At 37.7% G+C, this 24,361-nt stretch overlaps 1 protein-coding gene across 1 annotated transcript; it reads left to right on the top strand.

Moving 5' to 3' along the window:
* On the top strand, positions 1-7,003 carry Mmp1 (matrix metallopeptidase 1). The gene is made up of 9 exons (XM_063255653.1): positions 1-167; positions 298-446; positions 681-821; positions 1,720-1,887; positions 2,031-2,145; positions 4,002-4,135; positions 5,646-5,808; positions 6,539-6,639; positions 6,817-7,003. The coding sequence occupies exons 1-9, from the start codon at positions 16-18 to the stop codon at positions 6,912-6,914; spliced, it is 1,221 nt and encodes a 406-aa protein (XP_063111723.1). The 5' UTR covers positions 1-15; the 3' UTR covers positions 6,915-7,003.
* Positions 7,004-24,361: the final 17,358 nt, after the last annotated feature.

The following is a 24,361-nucleotide window of genomic DNA, read 5'->3' on the forward strand; positions in this document are numbered from 1 at the left end:
GAACAACTAGAGCAAATGCAGAAATTCTTTGGACTGGAAGTGACTGGGAGGCCAGATAAGAAAACCCTGAATGTGATGAAGCAGCCCAGGTGTGGGGTGCCCGACGTGGCTTCGTTCACCACCATGCCTGGGAACCCCGTCTGGGAAATGAAGAATCTGACTTACAGGTGACTATCAGAATGAGGGCCTAATATGTCTGTATTATATTTTATTAAAGATTATAAATTACACACCATTTTTGCCTAATTAAAATGTTAAAAAGTAAGGCCTAATATGTCTGTATTATATTTTATTAAGGATTGTAAATTACACACCACTTTTGCCAAAATCAGTTGTGGAGAAGGCCTTTAGGAAAGCCTTTCAAATTTGGAGTGAGGTCTCAGCCTTGACATTCACCAGGATCTCTCAGGGTGAAGCGGACATAATGATAACCTTTATCAGAGGAGGTAAGCTCTTCCTGTAGCATGGAAATTGTTTCACCTAACTGTCCCTGGCTCCTAACTCTCCTCAGCTTTGCGGCTAGAATTCCTTGTTAAAGAGGTTATTGATCTCATGGGCTACGAGGCAGGAAACTATATCACATTTGCTGAAGTCTGGTAGCATCTTAGCAAAAAAGCTTGCTGTTCTAAGTTAGCCTAAATGAGAACCAATGGAACCTTTCTTTGAATTCATTTTTGCAGAACACGGTGACAATAACCCCTTTGATGGACCTGGAAATAAACTCGCTCACGCTTTTGGACCAGGGCCACGTTTGGGAGGGGATGTTCATTTTGATCTAGATGAGACATGGACCAATGAATCGTGGATTGAGGATTTCAGTAGTAAGTAAATCAGTTTTCTTACTCCCAGTTCCCTTCCCCCGTTATAGTTCATTTCAATATTGGATTGACTTAACTGACAGAATGCATTAATAGAAAGACATTTTTCCATTACCACTCAGACAATAGAATATTTAGAATACCAGAAAAGAAATCAGCTTTCATAGAGTAACTTCTTATAGAGAGACAAATAGACCACTCTAATATTGCCATTAAGAAAATGTTGAAAAAAATTTTACGTTTTGCTTGTGATTATCTAGTTTGTATCTTCTTTGTGAGAAAGTTACAGCAAAATTTAACAATAGTAGCAAGCTAATATAGAAGTTAAGGGGGAAAGCTTTTCTGTGTTTCCCAAAATTTTCAGCATTAACCATTTATCAATAGTAAATAAGAAAAATATTAAATTATAATAAATCATCATTGTTTTTCTGTGAAACGTATCAGATAATCATTAACAAAATCCACTCATCTGTATCTGTGCTAAACTGACAGTCAATACTTAATTTTACCAATATAGTGCTAGAGTTTAGGTTTGAACATCTGTCTTCATTATTAATTAAATAATGCTTTCCACCTTCAGAAAAAAATTTTATAAAATATATGTGCATATGTAGCTATCTAAATGCATATGTATACTTCGAAAGTGAGCAAGAAAATAAGAATTAGTCCTTATAGAATTGTAGACTGCCGGGCATGGTGGCACCTGCCTGTAATCTCAGTACTCAGGAGCCTGATGCAGGAGGATCACTACAAGTTCAAGGCCAGCCTGAGCTACACAGAAAGACCTTTCTCAAACAAACAAATAACAGCAAAAAGAATTCTGGGTTGTATCTTAAATAAATGCCTCAAAACTGTATACATTGTAATTAACTGAAGATGGGGATCGTTTTTTGACCTTCAGAGTTTAACTTGTATTATTCTGCGGCTCATGAATTTGGTCACTCCCTTGGACTTGGTCATTCTTCCGACATTGCATCTTTGATGTACCCCATCTATCAGTACAGTGGACAAGTTCTACTAGGACAAGATGATGTTGATGGCATCCAAGAACTGTATGGTAAGAATAAAAATGTTATGGACAGGGATCTTCTGGTCTTTATACCTATTACAAATAGAGCAAATGATCTGCTGTATCCTTTAAGATGCTTTTATTGTTAACGCAGTTTCCCAACATGAAGCAAATCTAACTTGTTTTCTTATTTTCCTTAGGACCTCCCAAAAAACCCATCAACAAGAAATTCTTAACAACCCCACAAGCGTGTGATGGTAACTTTACCTTTAATGCTGTAACTACAGTTCGAGGAGAAGTAATGTTCTTTAAAGAAAGGTGAGATCTCAGTTCTTTTGGTGTTCTGCTCACTAATAAGCTTCATGTACTGTTTTTTACATTGATTTATATTTATAATTATATGGTAGCAAATGATTTTAATTATATAGCATAATATGCTTAAGTTTTTTTTCCACATATATTTTTAGGTCATTTTGATTCTCAGAAAATACCACTGAAGTAGAAAATCAGCAAATACAATCCCATTTTACAGAGAAGGCAGCGAAAAAGAAAGAAAAACCTTTTAGGACAGAAAGCTGGCTAACAACAGAGTACTTATTGGTTTTTCTGACTCCTAACCAGGGTTTTTTCGTTGTGCCAATCTTGAAAATGGTGAGGAGAAATCAGTCTATTCACAGCACCATCATGTTGTTGAGGTTGTGTAAGCTCTCTGTAACTGTCACCCCTTCCACCCTGGAATGGAGGCCTCCCAAAGCTTATGATCCATAAAGACCCTCTGTTGCCCCTGGAATACAGAGGAAGGCAAAGAAGAAGGAGAAGAAAGAGGAGACTGAGGAAAAAAAAGAGGAGGAGGAGGAGGAGGAGCAGGAGGAGAAGGAGCAGGAGGAGAAGGAGCAGGAGGAGAAGGAAGAGGAGAAGGGGGAACCATTACTGGGACAGTCCTTGAGTTCATGAGCTCTCTTGGGCAGATACAGGCAGCCACAGTTTTGTGTTTCCCTCCTCAGAGAAGGCTGTTGGCACTGTCTCCTCAGCATGTGTCCTCAAAAGGACTGTGTCCCTCTCTCGTGAACAGAACAGGCCTGCTCTTTATACCACAGTGATTCCTAAAGGACCAGGAAAGATAACATAACCTTGTCAATGATGCAGCTTGCAGATCAGTACAGAAAGAACTGGGCTCGAGATGAGAGGAGGGTCCTGAAAGATTTGCCTCCCTAAGTCACTCTTTTTAGAATACGGTTGGTGCTGTTTTATTACTTTGGGTCATCTCTATCCCAAAATTCAGGTGCTAGTGCCCAGTGCTTTCCATCCTGTTCATCGGTTTCTAGTTCTGGTGTAAAAGGAGAGGCTGGAAATGACTTACGCAGCGTACAGCTCAATGCTCTGAGATGTTGAGGAAGCATGATTTAAAGGAAAGTTCATTTAGCAGAACACAACTATCAGAACAAGTTTTCAGCGATGACTCCAAGAAGTAGCACAATTCCAGGGCTTGCAGGAAATGAAAGAACGCTGAGATGAAGTAAACGTCATCATATCAGGAAAACACCAGGGTAGAGGCAGCAACTGACTTGACCAAGATCTCACAGCCACGCTGAGGCAGGACAGGACCAAGAAGTCGGATTCTAACCTCCAAGGCATGGAAATGGAAATTCTCCTGTCAGCCCACATGACAGGCTGTTCTGCGCTGTCGCTACAATCCCTATGAACTGTTGAATCAACTTTGTGTACCACTTATCAGAAGACAAAAAAAGCAGCGGCTGGGCCAGAGACAAATTAAAAATTAATCTGTGCTTCTTACCAGCTCTATCGCTTAGAGACCTCTCTTACTTTCCCTAACCTCAATTTTTAATCCTGCCATAAAAGAAATAGGACTTTGTTTTACTATTTATGCTCTGAAGATTATGAATGCCTATTGCATTTATGTGTTAGAAATAGTGTATGATGGTGCTTTGTTGTGACTCTTGAAATTTGCCATGAAGGGAATCCACGAAGGAATTAAGCAAATGTGACAGATCCAAGCTTCCCATGCCCCACTTTCTATTTTGAAGAGTCAGATTTGAAATTTCACAAGCACACAAATAATATCAGCAACAAGAAAGAGCTGGATGCCAGGTAGAGACTGCTGGAAATTAGACTGAAGCTGTTTTTTTTTTTTTTTTTCATATTCTTAAAATCAGGTTCTACCTTCGTCCACTGTACCAAGACAAATACCAAGAAGTGAATCTCATTTCTGTGTTTTGGCCACACCTGTCAGGTGGATTTGATGCTGCTTATGAATTTGAAGAGGACGATAAAATCCTGTTTTTCAAGGGTAATGCTCCCAATTATTTTCATTGTTTTTACACACTACGTTTTTATTTATTTTTGAGGTGAGATGGAAGGGTATTAGCTACATTTTGTCACAGAATTTTGAAAATATAACAGTCTCACCAGTCAAGTCAATCAGAGTGCAACTCTTCAATTAAAACTTACATTATGGGGGGCTGGGGATTTAGCTCAGCGGCATAAGCACCTGCCTTGCAAGCAGGCGGTCGTGAGTTTGATCCCCGGTATCGATAAAAAAAAAAAACTTACATTATGCATTTGAGTCATTTTAAACAAAAAACAAATAATTTGAAATAGAACTACTCTGACCAGTTATGAATCTAGACTTATAAACATGTTTTCTGTGCAAACTATGTCCTGTCCTTAAACTTTTCTCATATTACTGGCAGTAATATGCTCAAAAATAAAGTTAGAGAAATGGGACAATTCTACAGAGAATGGAATAGAAATATTTTGTTTGTGTGGTTTCCAACATCCTATTTATTTATGCTTTGGTAACAGGAGCCCTCACCTCAAATGGGACATTTGCCACCTTGTTGTCTGGGTGTAATCCTCCCATCAGAGGCACTGGAATCACCATGCAGGCCACTACCAATACAGGATCTCAAATCCCATCCAGACCCTCTCTGAGCAAAATCTGAATTTTAACATGCTTTAAACATGTTTCCTAGGGAATGCATGTGTACAAAGTTCTAAATTATTATGAAACAAGTGAGACTCATTTTTCATTCTATCAAAATGAAGCAGAATCCTATGCATCTGACTTCGAAGACTATGCAAAACACAAATACTGTTGCAGTTTTGGTGTCGTACAGCAAAGATTCAGATACTTGATCCTGTAACACATGCAAAGCAACGAATTGAAGGCCATTCCAATACGCAAAAACTTTGAAAGCCTTTGCATTGAGAATTTAAGAAAGGCTTTACATATAAAAAGTTTCATACTGCTTTTTAATAAGGAGCAAATAAATAGATCTGTGAACAAGAGCAATCCTTGCTTAAGGACACAAGACTAGCTTTATGTGACATAAGCTTCCGAACTGGCCACAGCATAAGTTGACATATCTGCAACTGTCCTCTACTCAAATGCTATGGTTTGAATCCAGGATTGCTATTCTTTGCATGTTATGAGTCATTACAAGGCTCTGTCCTTAGAATGCCATTGGTATGAACTTCTACCTGAACTTTATATCACTGAGGAAGTGTGACAAATTCTAGCCATTTGAATGTCTCACTTTGGAAGGAACCCTGATGGAATGGCCATACACAGGCCATTAACATTCTCAAAGCTTGCTTCAGATTGGAAGTTTCGAAACATACTTTTTGAAGGTCTGAAACAGGATTCCAACATCGGTGTTTTCAAAATCTCTAGATGATTCCAATCTGCAGCTAGGACACCGCTCTAGCATGTGAAAGTAAAATCTTAGCTGGAATTGTAGCTTACTGTCTATTGGAGCCTTGAGCTATTATTTACATCTCTGGTTTTTATTTGGCAGGTCACAAGTACTGGGCTGTTCAGAATTTGAAGGCTTTATTTGGTTACCCTAAGGATATCTACCAATCTTTTGGCTTCCCTAGGACTGTAACCAAAATTGATGCTGCTGCTTCTGATGTGTACACGGGAAAAACATACTTCTTTGTTGCTAACAAGTACTGGAGGTAAACTGATCATGAAACATTAGGCTCCTGGTCATTGTGCTGCACATCTGTATTCCTAGACACTCTAAGATGAGGCAGGCAGACTGCAAGTTTCAGACCAGATCCTGTCTCAAAACAGAAAAGAAAAAAGGGGCAGGTGTAGCTTAGTGACAAAGCATTTGCTCAGCATGCACTAAGCCCTGAGTTCAACCCTTAGCATCACCAAAAATAATGAAATAAGGCCACTAGTTCTGACTCTATTGAAAGTTCTAGATTTGTCCAGTTGAAAATGAGTCTCAAATTGCCTTATTCAGCTATCTTTTCTGGGAATGACTGTAGCTAGTCTAGCACTCATCTATTTGAATCCATTAATGAGTAATCACTACCTAATGCTTGTGCTGAGACTCCTGAAAGCATGTAGTATTCAATTTTAAAAAGATGCAAAAATGAAGGCATTCATCTTTATAGAGCTCCTTTGGTCAAAAGGAATCTTTCTTGCATAATGTTTTATATTATTAGGATAAGGTGTAGAATTTGCTAGGTGATTAAAAGTAGATATTCTATTTCAAAGAGACCTTATAAATGTTCTAGTCCACCCAACATTCTACCTCTCTTCATCCAACTCCCCATTTTACAACCTCTAGAATGAAAAGCTCTTGTTAAATTCATGCTAGAGTGCTTTCTGTAATGATTTGGAAAAGTCTTAATTTTTAGCCAAAAGTTCTCACCCTCCTGACCATTTGCTAACCAGGTATGATGAAAAGAAAAAATCCATGGATGAAGGTTATCCTAAAATAACAGCACAGGACTTTCCTGGAATAAATAAAGTTGATGCTGCTTTCTGCAAAAATGGTAAGTGAATATAAAATCTGTCTTCCATTTAGTTGCCGTACTAATAACATCAGTATTGCTACTCGGAGCAGCAAATACCAAAAACATTTGTGTTAAAAATTTGAGGCTGTCAAGAGTTCAAATTAAAACTATAAGCTAGCTGTATGATGTAGTAAATCTTCTTTGTTTTATTTCTAGGACTTTTCCATTTATTTCATGGAACAAAGCATTATGAATATAATCCAATAACAAAGCAAGTGACTACCGGGAAAATTAATAGTTTGTTCAACTGCTGAGAATATTGACAAACCATTAGAAAGTTAATGGAAAATATATTTTGTGATCCCAAGGAAGATGTTTTTCTGAAGAGCTATATATTTTTCAGTATTTTTTTCTAGGATCAGTGATCCACAGAACTATTAACTCATATCTACCTCATTTTTTTGTAATGAAGAGTGTATTATTTTATATACTAATGTAACTTATTTCCATTAACTCTACCAAAGAAGATCAAGTTCATGGATATTTTATGAATTCACATTGGCCAATGTGGGAGGGGAGATTTTTTATGTATAAGATAATTTTTAATATCACCCTGTGATGTGAGGGAAATTTCTTCTCATAAAAGTAAAGTTTTGTTATATGAAATAAAGCCATCAGAATCTCTACTCTTTTGTAAGCTTTCTATTACATTTATTATGCTTTTATTCCTTGATTATATATAATCAAACTATATGCATATATATTTATATAGTTTGCTTTCTGAGACAGTCTCACTATATAGTTGAAGCTGGCCTTGAACTCGTGGCAATCTTCATGTCTCAGTCTCACTAGGGCTGGAATTACAGGTGTGCATCACCACATCTTGCTATTAGCCAGTTATAAAGCCTCATTTACAAAGATTAATTTTCATAGTTAAAGGGAGAAGAAAACAGTGTACAAAATATTTGAGAAATTAGTCCACCCAAAAATCAAATTTCTATATTCCCATGGAGTTTATATCATAAAGAAGGAGAAGGAAATCTGTTCTCATTGTCCCATATAAGGAGTCCAAGATAGGTTTTAAGTTAAAAATCAGTGAAGGCATAGTAGAGCTTTCTAAATGGACATTACTCTCTCTTCTGAGAACACTGGAGAGGTGTATGATTCCATAATCCAACTCCTGGGGAGGGAAGAGTAATGGGGCTTCTAACTAGGTGTGATCAGTGGGTTGTGTAAAGAAGTGACAGTCATCATTTCTAAACAGAAACATTTGATTACTGGTGCAAATATCTCAAGTGCTCTACTCACCTGCTGTGGTGATTGTAAAATTCTGTCTTGAGAAAATTACCACAAGATACAAGAAGCCAGAATTGTGTGCTACACTCCAAAGTCCCCCCAAACTTCGGTAGACTTTATTTAAATGTGGAATTAAGTTTTTATTTACTAACTACTATGATTTTAAATTTCATTAGTGCTGCAAAAGCCAGTTTGTGTAGATAAGCATTATCTAGTCTAATGTGATTAATTTAGGAGGAAGTTAGCATAGGTAGAATCCTGCAGGTAGTTTCTGAGGCCGATGAGGGTCATGAGTAATTTGCAGTGTGCTTACAAATGGCTGTAGCTTTCCAAGAACAGAAAGGCTTGAAAATATTATGAGATATGCAGGGTTCTGAGGCATTTTTTAGCTCAATTTTGTGGAGAACAGAATAACTTCTTTAACAAAGAATCTGTCTCTCTCAGATAAACTTCTTTATATTGATCATGTACATGATCTATCACCAAGTTAATACCCTTACACAGTGCTCTGGCAGGTCATAAAAGAGAACACTACTGGCCTCACAGCAGGTTCCCTGAGGCGCTGCTAACATGGCTAAACTCTGTTTTAGGTTGGTTCACTAGAAGCATGGCCTGAAACAGGAATTTTCTGGTGGACACAACAGGAGAAGAGTGCTCACAGGGGAAGGGAGTGAGAGGAATATTGGAAAGCAGAGCAAAAGCTACTGTGGTCTTGGGTGGGGATTGCTCATATCCTACAAAAAGACGGATAAAAACTGAATCAAAGAGTCAATCCGTTTATGTTTATGTTTATGTTTATACAAGGTCTGGTTCGAAAAAGGAGAGCAGGGCATGCTCCTATTTGGCAAAGGAATGGGGGAGAATTCGGAGTTATAAGTGGCCAACTCTTGCAGTAAGCAGGAGGCTGGGTGTTATCATCCAGACCAGTCTGGTGTCTTATGAAGCTGAAGAATAAAATTGCTGAGAAAGGACACAGTTAAGAGGAGTGTTTGTTGCGAATATAAGAAAGAAAATTTCCAATGGTCAGGAGAGAGCCAAAAAAGGTTACCAAGATCTAGGGCCTTTTATAGCTAGGAGGCCTAGTCTCTGGCCCTAACAGCCCAAGGTGAGTTAGCCTACAGACTTTGGGTATAGACACTCTGTGCTGCAATATGAGCTATAGAGAAACACAGCACGAAATGGTTGTACACTGATCGCACACTCTTTGGGAAGTTAAGAATTAAGCTATGTAATTAGGGAGAACAAAGCAAAATGTAGGAGGGGTCAGTTACAGTGGTCACTTCTCAGTGCTTTTTTTCGACAGCATTCCTCTGTTCAAGTTGAATGATCTCTACGGTTTGAATTTATCCTTAACCCTGTGTACCTACACCTTTCTCATCAGGCTGACCAGCCCACTGCATCTTAGGCCCTGCCCCTTCCTAGCTGCCTATTCATAGATGAAACAGCTACACTATCTCTTACACTGGTACTAAGGGAGGTCTCATGAGGCACCAACAACATCCGCTGTTCATTCTCTATTTCCCAAAAATAACCACGACACTGACTTGTAATGCCTCAGGTTAAATCTCTAGTTTTGAACTGAATTGTATCATACATGTTTTCTCTTCTATGTGCCTTACTGTGACAAACACTGTTTCTGGTCTTCACCCATTTTAGAGGGACTTCAAGTTCTAACCACTGGCAGTTTGTTTTTATAAATGCGCAATCCTGCACATATGTAGGTATTTCTGTTGATTACATCTCCAAGATTAAAATTGCTGAATAGGGGCTGGGGATTTAGCTCAGCAGCATAAGCGCCTGCCTTGCAAGCAAGCAGTCGTGAGTTCGATCCCTGGTACCGATAAAAACGAAAAAGACAAAAAGAAAATGAAAAAAAAATTGCTGAATAATAGAGATTTTGAGATATATGTTTAGGTTATTCCATGGGCTTATCTGTCTTTTATTCCAGCCTCAGCATGGTGACTAGTTCTGTACAGGTCCTACTCTAACTTGTAAATCAAAAGCTGCATTTCAGGATTGTTCAATGTGTTTCTTGCTTTCTCCATTTTTTTGGTAATTGAACCCTTTCTACTGCACTGAGATACATAGCCAGCCCTTTTTAAAATTTCTTGAAACAGTCTTGCTAAGTCACTAAGTTACTCTGGTTCGGTTCAAATCTGTGATCTTCCTGCATTAGCCTTCTAGGGTGCTGGCAATTGTACCACCACTGCTCGAAAGCTTTGCTCATTTTTCTGTTGATATTGCAAGAGGCTCTCTAGCAGAAGCAACTTAGAACTCATATACACAAAAATGAGAAGAATAATCAATGATAGAGCAAATATTTTATCAATGAGGAAAACAGATGAGTTACTGCATCTCTCTCTCTGTAGAAGTGTGTTCTTAAGATATATTCATGAAGATCCTCAGAAAGTCCGTATTGATCAACACATTTCTCGTGTCTGACTAGTTAAGCACTCATCTTTTATTTACTCTTTCACTTTACCTGCTTGCTCTTCCTGTTCTCCAGTTCAGCTTTCTGGATCACAGATGCCAATCAGGACTTACTTTTTGTCTTAGGCTCTGTTCTCTAGGAATTCCAGATTGAGGTATTTTGTTCTGGAATTCAATGTTTTGGCCTCATGGATACGTGATCAGTTTTGAAAAGACAAAGGTGAATAGTGGAATATCTGATGGCTGTGATCCTCCAATCATACAAGAAGAATGACAATTGTCTAAGTCAGGAGTGAGCTAGTTATTTGACAAAAGAAAATAATATGTGCAGAAAGGCCAAATATCCAACTCGAGACCCATGGAAAAAGCCAACAGACTTTACTGGAAATCTTTAAAGAAATTCTCATTTATTGCTAAAGGTGAGATCTAGATCAAATTGCAAAGTTGGACAATTCCTAGGTGGGGTAATGATTAGAAAAACCAAAAAATCATAAGCAATTAAATTTCCCATAAAGTTCCACATGGGCAGAAAAAATACTTCATTCTTTCAGAAGAGAGCAGCCTAATCTTGCATAAAGAATTGATGAAGACTATCCGGGATAACACATCACAAGATAATATTTATCTGCTTCCCAATTTGCCTTCCCCAGCTTCACTGAATTCAGAATGATGATTATGTTTAGCTCTCAGAACTATGCAAGTCCTAGCTTTATCAAGAAACAGCTTACAAACCAAAGGAATATATGGCCTGAGCATCACTAGATGGCATCAGGACGCAAGGGAATGTGTATGAGGTCACCTTGGACTGAGGTGTGAAAGGAGACAAGACCAGGCCAGGTTAAGATCGGTTGGCATGGGTACATTCATTTGTGACTTGCACTCAATATTTTGTAAAGAAAACCAGGAGATTGTCTAATATTCTGCTGACATGCATATATTCTCAAATTATGAGCAAGTGATGTTCCATAATACGTGACATAGAGATACCTAAACTTCTGTTATATGATAGTAAAGGCATCAGAAGTACAGGGAGGTAGAAATCTCAGAATGGGGTTATTACCAGAGTTTGAAACACCTGTTCCTGAGACCCATTCTGTGGGAAAGTCAGAGGGCACACCTTCCACTGAGGTTTTAAGGAATGCTCTCGAGACAGGGCACACTGGTATCTAAGAAACCATTTGTAGTTGTTCTCTGTGGGCCAGGGTTGAGAGGGCTCTGTGTTGCTGTGGATTTGGGCTCTTGAGTATCACCAAGGATGATGAGATATCAGAATGGTCAAAGGGTAGATGGCCACATTTACCTGTCAGAGATATGGAATGAAACTGATTCTAAAATGTTCACTTAACTCTGCTAAATCAATTTCAAAAACATAAAAATTCTAAAAGTGCTTAATGCTGGAAAAGCTGGTCATGATCTGTACAGTGTATGTGCTTCAAGTGTTGGGAGAGAAATATCTTTTTCTTTGTCTCTTTTTTGTCTTTATTTTTTTTATACTAGAAGTCAAACTCAGGACCTTGCACTTGCCAGGAAGGCAATGTACTGCTGAGCTTTATCTCTGGCATGGTATCTTTTTACAAGGGGAGTTAGTATTCTACACACACACACACACACACACACACACACACACACTGAGGAGTTTGTAGATATGAGTGCTAAATTATCCCTTAAAAAAGAGGCTTATGGTCAGCTATGAGGAAAACTGTGTCCTGGAAAAAAACAAATATTCATATTTTCAAGGGAAATTAAATTTCAAGCCTGAGCCTAACACTGGCATCAGAGAACCTCATTATGGTCTTCCAGCTTAGAAAAGAAGCTTCTCAAGACAGGTAATATATTGGCTTCTTACTTAAGGACATCTCATCATCGGCAGACATCCTATGTTTGTTTGCCTGATCAAACTCTTACTGGTTTCCTGACTTGTGGAGTAAAACCTTCTAGTAGGAAGAATGAATTGGAAGAATAAAACTATTCCTCCAAAGATAGCACATTAGAAACAAAAACAAAACAATGACAACAAAAACGAATAAGAAGGAAGAGGAGAAGGGAGAAGAGGAGGAGGAGAGAAAGAAGAAAAGAGAAAAATCAAATACATAAGCATGCCTTGGGAGGCTGGGAGGTTCGTGCAGACTGGTGATATGGTAATTTCGAGGATTCACAGGTGAAAAGGAAGGTTCAATTAATCCCTGGAAGCACTTGCATAAACCAAATAAGATGATGGTGGGCGCTCACAAAGGTCTTTAAACTTATCTTCTATCAGAAATGATTTTTTTTACTAGAAACAACCAACACTGCTTCAGGAACTTGATACAAAATGATTCTGATGGTGTTGGAAATTCCCTTTATTGTCTATAAGCCAAGAAATACACTAAAAACTTACATTTGTATTTTATGAGGATTTTAGTCAAAGCTTTAACTTTTCTAGTTGAAAGCTTTTTGGAGAATTGAGATCCAAAGACTACTATAAGGTAAAGAAGTAGTTGCTTTAATTTTAGACCTACACCATATGTCTTGAAGAGGCACCATAATAGTCAGTAAATTACAACATGAAACTCTAAATCTGCTGTACCACTCTCCTCTCTGCAATCTTAAACAAATTATCTGAACTTTTTCTTTTTTAAAAAAATTTATCATTTAAAGAAAGACTAAACAAAACAGAAAATGGGTAGAAATAATTCATACTTTCCAAAAAAAACAGTAATAAATCACTAGTTGATGTTTACATATTGTTCTCTTACAAATAATTATTCATACAAAAGTGGAACATATAAGTGGGAATTCAAACAGTGAGATTGCAAATAGTTCTATTCAACTATCCAACAAAAACTTGGTAATATGGTTATCAATCCTATACACTTAAACATACATGCAGTTATCTATATCTTCATTTATATTGAGAAACAAACCAAAGCAGATGAAAATCACTCTGGACAAAGAATAATACTATTGCTGGATTTCATATCATGACATTCCAGGATCAGCACTGGGTACTGGAAGTGTATTTTTTCCTTAAAGGTATTTGTTCATTTCATAACGTGTCATAAGATCAGATCTTATCAACTGTTTATAGGTTCTATGCATGAGTCTTAACATGTATTTCTATCCTTTCTATATTAGAGGCAGAAACAAAACAAAGCATGACAGAACAAAACATATTCCTATAAAACCGCTGTACAAGGAATTCTACCATGGTTACTGTGCTGTCTCTTGTTATCTTCAGTAGAATTGGCTATATCATCAGATATAGTATAATTGAATATATCAGTACATACCAGTATTTACAGAAATACAACTTTGTAGATAGTGTAAAAGTACAAAAACAGGTAGTAATCAAAAGAGAATGGGTATCGTAGTGAATCTTGTCATTTTCAGTATAGTTGCCTATACTCTCAGACTTGATACTATCAATTATAACAGTTTTGAATAAAATCTATTGATAACAAACTTCAGCAATTAAGCAAACCACATTTAACTAAGATCAGTCATGATATAATAGTATAAATTATACAGGGATCGAGGTTAAAGTTAATAAGAAATTAAAGATGATTACTGTTCTAAATCCTGATATTTTTGGGATATCTGTCTGTACCCTCAGATCTAATGCTTGTGGACAAACTGGGACAGAATAAGTTCTTAGATAAGCAGAGTGGTGTAAGTAATATGGGTTTTAATTCCTGATACACTATTAACAATATCTTCTGCTGTCTTTTTTAAGACCTTTCCTCCCCTTTCACTTCCCCAGGGTATATTGTACATTTTTGGGTCTCACCAACACTCTCCGTTTTAAGTTGGGGGCAATCTGCTATTTACCTAAGTGGTTCCAAATCTTCTCCCTCCTGGACTTGATCTCTAATTGTACTCCTTTACCTATTAAAGCCTGTCTTTCCCAGCTATTTTCAAATACTAGTCTATAGAGCATTGTTTTCTCATATTTGATTTTTGGTCAATATATCCTTTTTAAGGTTAATTATATTTTCTATAGAAAGCATCTTGGTGGATCCTACCTCCTGATCTACTCTGCCTGTGATTCTCTCTTTTTTTTAATTTAGTGTATCAAGGCCATCTATATTAGAGATTATAAGCTAACCTTCTCTGCCTCATTTCTGCTATGCTATTTTTCTGCCATTAGTTGTCTGTTTGTCTTCTTCATTTCACTTTCTGTTCCATTCATTGAGGCCTCTCTGCAAGTGTTTCTGGAATCCTGGTACTTCTTTCTTTCTTTAGAATGCCCTGAAGTATTCTCTGTCATGTTGGATTGGTGGTCGCTAATTCCCCTAGTTCCTCTTTGTCTTGGAAGCATCTTGTTTCTCCATCAATTTCTAGAGACAGTTTTTCAGGATACATCAATCTGGGCTGGAGGTTATTTTCTTTCAGGGCTTGGAGTACTTTGCTGCAGGCTTTTCTTGATTTGATGGTTTGTGCTGAGAACTCTGGCATAATTCTGATGGGCTTTCCCTTTTAAGTAATCTGTTTCTTTTCTCTGACAGTTTTTAATATTCTTTTCTTATATTGGGTTTCTGGGATCTTGATTATTATATGTTTGGTGTAGTTCTGTTTTGGTTGTAGGTGGCTGGAGTTCTGTATGCCTCATACATCAGAATATCCTTTCTTTTTCCTATGTTTGGGAAGTTTTCCTTAATTATTTCTGTGAATAGCCTTTGTAGTTCCTTTGTTTGTACCCCTGCTTCTTCATTCACATTCTTTATTATTAAGTTATAGATCCTCTTGTTGTCTTCTAGCCTTTGTATTGTTACTGCTTGTTTCCTTGTTATTTTTAAGAAATGTTGTCTTTCATGATCCCACATTGCTAACTTTTCCAGTTTGGATAATCTATCCTTAGTTTCTTTCAAGCATTTTTTCCAGGTTTCAATGGAGTTTTTAATTTCTTGATAATCTCTTTGAACCTGCTTCATGTACTCTATGGTTTCTTTACATTCTTCATCAAACGGTTCTCCCATTTTTTGTGTTCCTCCATTCTTCCACCTGTGTCTTCTTAAGAGGTGCTTAGCATTTCTTTTATTAATCTATTTATATCTTGCTTTACTTGGTTAAATATTTCCCTTTTGAACGCATCTATGAGGTCCCAAAGATATCTCTTTATGTCCACTGGTGCCATGTCTGATATTGTATGTTTGCTGTCCTTAATCTCCTTTGTATTTACCTTTCCTGGATCAGTGTTCTCAGGGTTGGGGTCCGGGGGCTTTTTCTTGTTGCTTCCTCCTTTCGTATTTTTTGTTCCTTCCATACAGGTGTATATATAGAAGGCCCCAGTTTCTTTCTTTGTTGGTTACAATTCTTCTGAAGTACACTGGCTAGGTGGTGCTGCCCACAGCAGTGTGCTATTAAGGAGCAAACAGGGGCAGCATATGCTGGCTCCTCCTCTCTGGATCAGTCAACCTGCTGAGGCCTTCACTGCATTAGTGTGCACCAGGCATAGAGAATTGGCTTGGGATAACCTATTGGGTCTCAGCCTGGGGCATGACCCAGGCCAAGAACACCCCATCAATCCCATTTGGGAAGGGAGCAACTGACTGAAGTCACTGCTGCTCCTTGTACTTGCCAGTCCCAGAAGGTCTTCTGTTCGAGCCCCTTTTTCTGTGGAATGGTTTTATTCTCATCACTCACTGCAGGTTGATGCAAGTTACAGCCAACTCAGCTCTCCATTTGGCTCACTGACCCTCAACCTCAGTGTGACTGTGCTTACAGTGAGTGGAAGCGACAGGATTTTGGGTGGGTTGGTAAGTCATGGCCATGCAAGTATGGGCACTGCAGTGGGAGCACCGAGCCTTTAGCTGTTCCAATAGTAGCACTGGTACTGTATGTTTGATTGGTTCTTCTCACCTTAGTTTCTTCCTGGGTCAAGAGGATTCATCTCGGACTTCCGGGAGAACATGGTGGACAGATAGCAGCAGCTATGGAGGCTCTCTGAAACACCCAGCTTAGAATTCAGGAATGGTGCTGAGTAAGGAATCATAAGCAAGGGGAGATATGCCCCGGTGACCCAAGAAAGAACTGGGCTGAGAGAAACCAACTGGGAATGCAATCCTGGTGCTATAACAGGAACAGATAAAGCCTCAGCGTGGAAGCAGGAGCCTGCGCCATTGGAAGCCGCAATTTGGGTTTCCTGCCACCGCCGTTGCATCTGCATCGGCTCGGCAGGGAGAGAGATGCACGGAAGCTCTGAGATCGGGAATCAGTGAACGGAGTTGAGAGCAGGACGGGCGGGGAGCTGTGCATCCACCTCGGGTGAGTGAGGGAAAACTGGGACTCTCCCACGGTCTAGGAGACTCTAACAGAGGACATTCTGGGACCGGGAAGACTTGTGGGAACAGGGCGCTGCAGTGACTTCAGTCACCAATCCCCCTCTCAAGCGGGATTGGTGAGCAGTCCTAGCCCATGTGACACTGCTGGCTGAGACCCAGTAGGCTAGCACAGCCCAGGTCCAGGCTCCTGAAGGTAGATTGACCTGGAGGAGTGGGCCCCGCATAGGCTGCCTGGTCTGCAACTTCCTGGTGCACTGCAGTGGGTGGGAACACCTAGCTGGAGCAATTCAATCAGACTGTGGCTGACAGGGAAGGAATCTGGGCCTCCTATATACGCCTGCATATATAAGGAACAAAGAATATGGGAAGAGGCAGCAACAAGAAAGGGTCCTCGGCCCCCAATCCTGAGAAACAGGCAACAGCAGACACAGCACCAATAGATATAAAGCGTTATCTTGAGAGCCTCATAGACAAGTTCAGGAATGAAGTTATTAATGACCTGAAGCTAGACATAAGCAGAATAGTTAGAGAAATGCTAAGCACCACCCAAGAAAAAACAGATGGTGGAACAGAAGAACAGAAAAAGGGGAAAATTGTTTAATGGAGAAAATAGAGAAAGCATAGAATACGTGAAGCAGGTTCAAAGAGACTACTAGGAAACTAAAAAGTCTATTGAAAACTGGCATAACAGCTTGAAAGAAACTAAGGACAGATTATCTGAACTGGAGGGCAGATTTGTAATATGGGAGCATGAAATGAAAAACTTCTTAAAAATAACAAAGAAACAAACAGCAATAATACAAAGACTAGAAGATGATAAGAGGGTCTATAACTTAAGAATTAAGAACATAAAAGAAGAAGTAGGGACACAAACAAATGAACTACAAAAGCTACTCACAGAAATAATCCAGGAGAATTTTCCTAATTTAGCAAAAGGTAAAGATACTCAGTTGTATGAAGCATACAGAACCCAGCCACCTACAACCCAAACAGAGCAACACCCAGGCATATAATAATTAAAATTCCAGAAATCCAATACAAGAACAGAATACTAAAAGCCGTCAGAGACAAGAAACAGATCACTTACAAGGGAACACCCATCAGAATTACAGCAGACTTCTCGGCACAAACCATCAAATCACGAAGAGCGTGGGGGGAAATAATTCAAGCTTTGAAAGATAATAATCTCCAGCCAAGATTGAGATACCCTGCACAACTGTCCCTGGAAATTGATGGAAAAACAAGGTGCTTCCAGGATAAAGAAGAACTAGGGGAGTATGCAACCACCAATTCAACTCTACAGAGAATACTGCAAGATATTCTAAAAAAGAAAAATAGGAAGAATCCAGAAGTAGCGGCAGAGAGGCCACAATGAATGGAGCAGAAAACAAAATGAAGAAGACAAACTGACAGCTAATGACAGAAAAAGATCTCAACAGAAATGAGGCAGAGAATATTGGATGATAGGAACAGCTATTTTGGAGAAAATGACGTCTTAAGAGGTAATACTGATTTAGTATCATCTTGTTTTGAAGTCTCATCAAGCTTTTGTTCTTCTGTCTCCAATGGTCTAAACAGGTGGTATCTTATTGGATTTTATTATATATGATAGTATAAGCAAAACCTTCTATAGACAAGGAGATTATACAGAAACCATTGTTCATTTTCTATTAGTTGATTCTAAATACCCTTTAATACTGTCATTCTCTTAAATGGTTTTACATTGTTTTGATATATTTGATGCTACAATATATGAAGTTATACTCAAAGATTTCAAGGAAAAAGACAATATGGTAACTACTTTTATGTCGGGATAATCTTGTGGTGAAACACTATTTTGTTTAAATGGTTATGTTTTGATCTGCGCTGTTTTGCTGTTATGCCCTCTTTTATCTCAATCTCCATTTTATTATTTACTTTTTTTATCCTTTAATAAGGGAAACATAAATTTAAAAATAGCAGGATATATTATAGTAACCCACTTTGACTTTCCATTATATTGATTTAAAGCCCTGTATTGCTCTCACCATCTTGTTTTGACTGATGTTCCTCTATTCTGTTTGGCTTGATAGTACCAGGTTCGAAACTTTAGGCAACAGCTGTGAAGATAGTGGGATTCATTATGACGCCCATTCTGGTTGACTATTATCTACTTTTGAAGACCTATAATGTCTCCAATGTTTTGGTTTTGTTGGTTTTGTTCAATTTTATTATAACTAATGATATAGGCAATTCTATTAGAGATAGTGGGAGGCATTATGGTAACCATTGTTGATCACCTAGTATTATGCTTTTACATTATCTATTACGTCCACCCTTTTGATTTGACTGACTGTTCTGTTATGTCACATTTGGTTCTACTCTCTTCCAAAAAAGTAATAAGAACTGTGGGAGCAAACCCAAAATGTGTAATTGTCATTGTACAAAAGAGAGGAAAAGAAAGTGCTCTAATTGATATAACTGCACGTATATTTAAGTGTATAAGATAGATAATGATATTACTGAGTTTTGTTGGATCATTGAACAGAATTGTTTGCAGTCTCACTGTTGGAATGTCCACTTTATAAACTTTAATTTTGTAACTTGAACAATTGTTTCTGAGATGACAAAATGTAATCCATTAACTAGTGATTTCCTACTGTTTATTTTTTTCTGTAAATCTGTATAACTTGTACCCTTTCTCTGCTTTTTTTTTCTTTTTTTCCTTAAATAAAATTTAAAAAAAAGAAAGAAAAAAAGGAGGATTCATCTCCCTCTGTTCGGTATTCCTCACGCTGTGTTATTTTGAAATCTAAGCTGACTATCTCAGGGAGACTCTGTACCTGCTGTTATCTATCTGCCATCTTTACCAGAACCCTCACTTCATAGAAACTTGATAAGTATCTGGTGAATGTGTGAAGCTCTGAGTAGAGCTAGGTGCCTTCTGTGAAAGTCACTGATGATCAGAGCTGATCATCAGGCCCCCTTACCTCTGAGCAGAGAAGTGACTCTCTCTGTGTCCTGAAAGTGTAGAGAAGTGATGAGAATCTGGTCTTAGTTTCAGCAGGCTCAGTGTAAGTGTCAGTCTGGCCTTTTTCAATACTATTTTTCTTTCAATGATAGAGAGTTGCTATGAGTATAGAAGTGACTAGAGTCTACCATGTCAAAAATATTCAAAAGATAATAATGTTTTTTCATTCATACATTCTAAAACCAAAATTTTTCTTACTTTTATTCTCCTCCCAAGTAAGTTTCTTACTCTAACAATGAACCCTAACCTGAACTGAAAATGCACTAACCTCATTCATGTAACATTATTTTATGTATTCAGCTGTTACTAGCAACAGTGGTTATTATGGTATACAGTACATGAATTATGCATTCTAATCTTTACAACAAACACTGAAGCCTCAAGGTCTCTATCATCTTGATTTTGGTACTTTTTCTCCTTCAGCTTATGGTTTTCTGTAGCAAGGATTAGCAATCTACAATACTAGACTAAATTATCAATAGAGAAATATAATAAAAGTATGCAAAAGAGGTAAACTTCTGACATGTTTTGACTCTGTGGCTTAGCACAATAACCTCAACTTGTAATAAAACCATTATGTTTAATGAAAGAAGTTGAAAATACAGTTGGCCCGGGATCATTTGTGTATATATACAGTCTTGAAATCAGAGATGACTGGAGATACAAATGAATCTCTCACCAGTTTTTCCATGAATTGGACCACCCTGAAATGACGAGCTATTACATATTCTTTAGTCTTAGTTACAGGTTGTTATGGACTGCAGATATGTTTTGTCTGCACCACACTAGCACAACATAAGCCAAGGGCAGCTGCAAGTGCCAGATCAGGTAGACACAGATCAAAAGAAGTAGTTGAGTTCTTAAGGTGATCAAATAAAAGAACAGAACAGGAAGTAAATTGAAGGAAAATATCAAGGTTTTTAAGGATGAGAAAAAAGTTACATGGAACCAGAAGAGACCCAAAATAGCCAAAAAATCCTGAGCAGCCAAAGCAAAACAGATGGTGTTACAATTTCAGACTTCAAGTTTTACTATAAAGCTATCATAATAAGAACAGCATGCCACTGTCCTAAAAGATGTATTGAACAATGGAATAGAATACAGTATACACACAGCCTCAAGCACCTTGAACCATCTAATTTCTGACAGACAAACCATTGGCTCCACATACACTGGAGAAAAGATACTCTTTATAACAAATACTGCTGAAAAAAATTGGCTAGTGATACACATTAGAATGTCTATAGATGCAAATCTCTCACACTGTACTAAAATCAAACCAAAATGAATAAAGGCTAGATATAAAAACAAAAACATTGAATCTGCCTGATGAAAAAATAGTAACACTTTTAAAGATATATATACAAAGTATATATACAAGTATTTTGTGAACCAAACTCCAGTTACACAAGATGTAGTACCAAGAATCAACAAGCAAGATTTATTCTAATTTGTATCTAGATGTCCCTCCAAAGTCTCATGTTCTTGTAGGGGCTTTGGGAGATGATTGAATTATGACAGTGTGCTAGTCCACTGATGATTTATAGCTGCCTGTTAGGAGGTAAGATATGGTTGAAAGAAGTGATTCACTGGGTGACCTGGAAGGTTTTGTCTTTCATTCTCCCTTCTCTCTCTGCTCTCTGCAGTATGCCAGAGCCACCACTTTTCTGCCATGCTCCTCTGTCTTATAAGCCTGCCTTTGGGCTGGCCAACTATTGACTGAAACTTCTTTAAACTTGAGGCAAAACAAACCCTTCTTCTTTTAGATTGTGACCACTAGGTATTGTGTCTCAGTTAAAAAGGAAGTAACTAAGACAAGTTTGTATCAAAAGAAAATGCTTCTGCACAGCAAAGGAAACCATCAATAGAGGGAAGAACCAATCTTCAGAATGGGAAAAAACTCCTTGGACAGAAGAATGTAAGTATCTATGGTGTATAAATATCTATAGTATATAAATAAGTCAAAAAGATAGACGCAAAGAAATAAAAGACCAACCCAATAAAAAAAAATTGACACTTCTCACAAGAAGTACAAATGGCCAATAAGTACATGAAAAAATGTTTAAAATCTTTGGTTGTTAGAAGTGTAGATCAAAACAACCCCAATGTTGCATCTTACTTCAGTAAGAATGAATTATTATCAGGGCTGGGGATTTAGCTCAGCGGCATAAGCACCTGCCTTGCAAGCAGGCGGTTGTGAGTTCGATCCCTGGTACTGATTTTAAAAAATGAATTATTATCAATAACTCAAAAACAACAACTTTGCATTGTTGGTGGAAATGTAAACTAGCACAACTACTTTGGAAATTAGTATAGAGATTCCTCAAAAAAAAATGAAAGTAGAAATTCTATTTAACCCAGATGTCCCTCTTCTAGATATCTTCCCAAGTGTTAATCATTTTACAGTGATACATGCATACCATGTCTACATCAGCACAATTTGTAATAGCTAAGCTATGGAGGTGGCCTAAATGGCCATCAATGTATGAATCAATAAAGAAAATGTGGTCTATATACAAAATGAAGTTCTGCTCAGCCATAAAGAAAGATAACCTGAGATCCTTGTAGGAAAATGAATGGATTTTGAGACCATATTATTGTGAACTAAACCAAATGCAAAGATTAAATATTAAATGATTTCTCATATATGAGAAAGCCAAAATATAAATAATTGAAAGAACAAAATGAATGAAATGGCAGGAAACAGGGAGACAAACCCTGTAGAAATGGTAAAGGGACCTGGAGAGAGGGGAGAGGGAAGGGTTAGGAGAAAGAGAAGTAAAATGATCAGGATGCAGTTCATAAATGTACCGATTTCCCAACATGAACCTAATAATACATTTCTAATTAATAGGGGAACATAACAGAGTGTCAAAACCCAGGAGGAAAATGCATGTGAAAGAGGCAAGGGCCAAGCCAAGAACTTTTTGATAAATTTGTGGATTACAGCGCTTGGGTTTTATGTGGTAGTTCTGAGTAATTTTTGCCTGTTGTTAACTGGCTGACCTTGACTCAATTACTCATTTATTTTTTCTGAGTTTCATCTCATTCTCATTTGAGAGTTCTAAAAATTACAAATGGACACATTTAGAACTTGGCAAGATATGTAAGATCTATTCCTCGGAGTTTTACTTTTCTGTAATGATGAATTGTAAGCCAGGCGTTGGTGCTGTACAGTCAGCCTGAGCCACATAGAGAGACTCTGTCTCAAAAGTTTTTTTTTTTTTTAAAGATGCATTGTTTATGTTTGCTTGCCTGGTTGTATACATACACTAGCAAGTTTAATTTAAAAATTAGGTATAGACAAACAGGACTTCCTTGCCTCATGTCATGAATTTCTCCCAGGTATGATGTTTTAATGCAGGGTAAGATTATACACCAACATCACTCTAGTGAAGCATATGGTTTGTTGCTCAGCCAATTATTATCATGCTCATAGCTTTTATTACTATATGATAAGATCTATCAATAGGATATGCCAACACTAATATTAGTGCCCAAGGTCATTGTCATGGATTTTTACAGCCAACATGCTTAGTTAAAGATATTGGAGCAAAATTAAGAGTTGCTCTCTAAGACAAAACATGTATGACCCTTGGAGTAAAGTTATGTACACAACAGTTTCATGGATGAAATATATTATCTAAAGAAACTGTACACTTGCTCAAGTGCAGCTGACTTTGTCTGAATTTATCAGCCCCTTTCCTTCTGATTTCCAAGTTGACATCCCATCCACTCTAACCATGCTCTGGAGCCAACTTTCTGGCTATGTTAAGCCACAAATTAACTTGGCTGTTTCACTGCATATCCAAGCTTCTTCCAGACCCTGACTTGGAAGCTGCAGAGCTTCCTGGTTCCTGGATTGACATCCTAACCATCTAGTCTAACTCAAATGGAGTGAAAATGATGGATGACACTGGAAAGATTATCCCTCCACATTCATTAAGTTGATAGTCCACTATTCTGAGATTTCATACTCCAGATATGGTAGAGTTAATTCTTCTTTACTGAAAATAATATACTGCTATACTACAAAAATTTCAGAGACCTTTGTAGTGGTAATTAATTTGACAAAACATTTATTGAAAATGCTTAGTCTTGCTGTGTGAAAAGGACTTACTTGGATGATTGGAAGGTAAGACTTTGAATTCCTACTCTACTACAAATCTATCTCTTCCTTTGTAAGAGGAGAAAATAAGGCAAAAATAATTTTCAAAAGCAAAGAAGAGGAGGAAGGCAGGAGGAATATTTTGGCCTCCATATAAAATTTAATTTATTTCATTTAACAAAGTTTTATGGAGAAGTCAGTGTAACTCTCTGCTTTATTCTGAAACAGCAGATGAGTGAACGCCAAGGGTTTTCTCCCTTGTATCTCCCCCCTCCGCAGTCTTCCCATCTATGCCCACCCTCTTCTCACAATATTCCTACCCCAGAGTCAGTAATTTCAGCTGAAAATCAGTAATACCTCCTGTACACAAGGACTAAAGAAGTGAAATAGCTGTCATTATATATTCTTACAAAGAAATTTCCATATATGGACCAAGTTTATTTCTTTCCATTGTCCTACCTCTACCTTGCCTACCTGTATTTGCATCTCAAATATAATATTCATAAAGAATATTGCACAGGTTTTCCATGTCTAGAAATTTACTATTTTGCCAGATTTGTCAGCAATTACCCATAAAATATACAAACATGAATTTTCCAACCAGTTTGTTTTCCTCTTTATAAACACAAAAACCACTTCCTGCAGAGTAGCATTCTT

This window comes from Cavia porcellus, unplaced genomic scaffold, assembly GCF_034190915.1.
Source record: "Cavia porcellus strain 051 isolate PalLab524CR breed Dunkin Hartley unplaced genomic scaffold, mCavPor4.1 scaffold_9, whole genome shotgun sequence".
Taxonomy (NCBI): Eukaryota; Metazoa; Chordata; class Mammalia; order Rodentia; family Caviidae; genus Cavia; species Cavia porcellus.

Bases quoted from the DNA above. Each gene is read 5' to 3' on its own strand.
- Mmp1 (XM_063255653.1), top strand. From the start codon at position 16: ATGCAGAAATTCTTTGGACTGGAAGTGACTGGGAGGCCAGATAAGAAA. The intron at 447-680 runs GTAAGCTCTTCC...TCATTTTTGCAG, and splicing joins GATAACCTTTATCAGAGGAG to AACACGGTGACAATAACCCC. The intron at 6,640-6,816 runs GTAAGTGAATAT...TTTTATTTCTAG, and splicing joins TGCTGCTTTCTGCAAAAATG to GACTTTTCCATTTATTTCAT.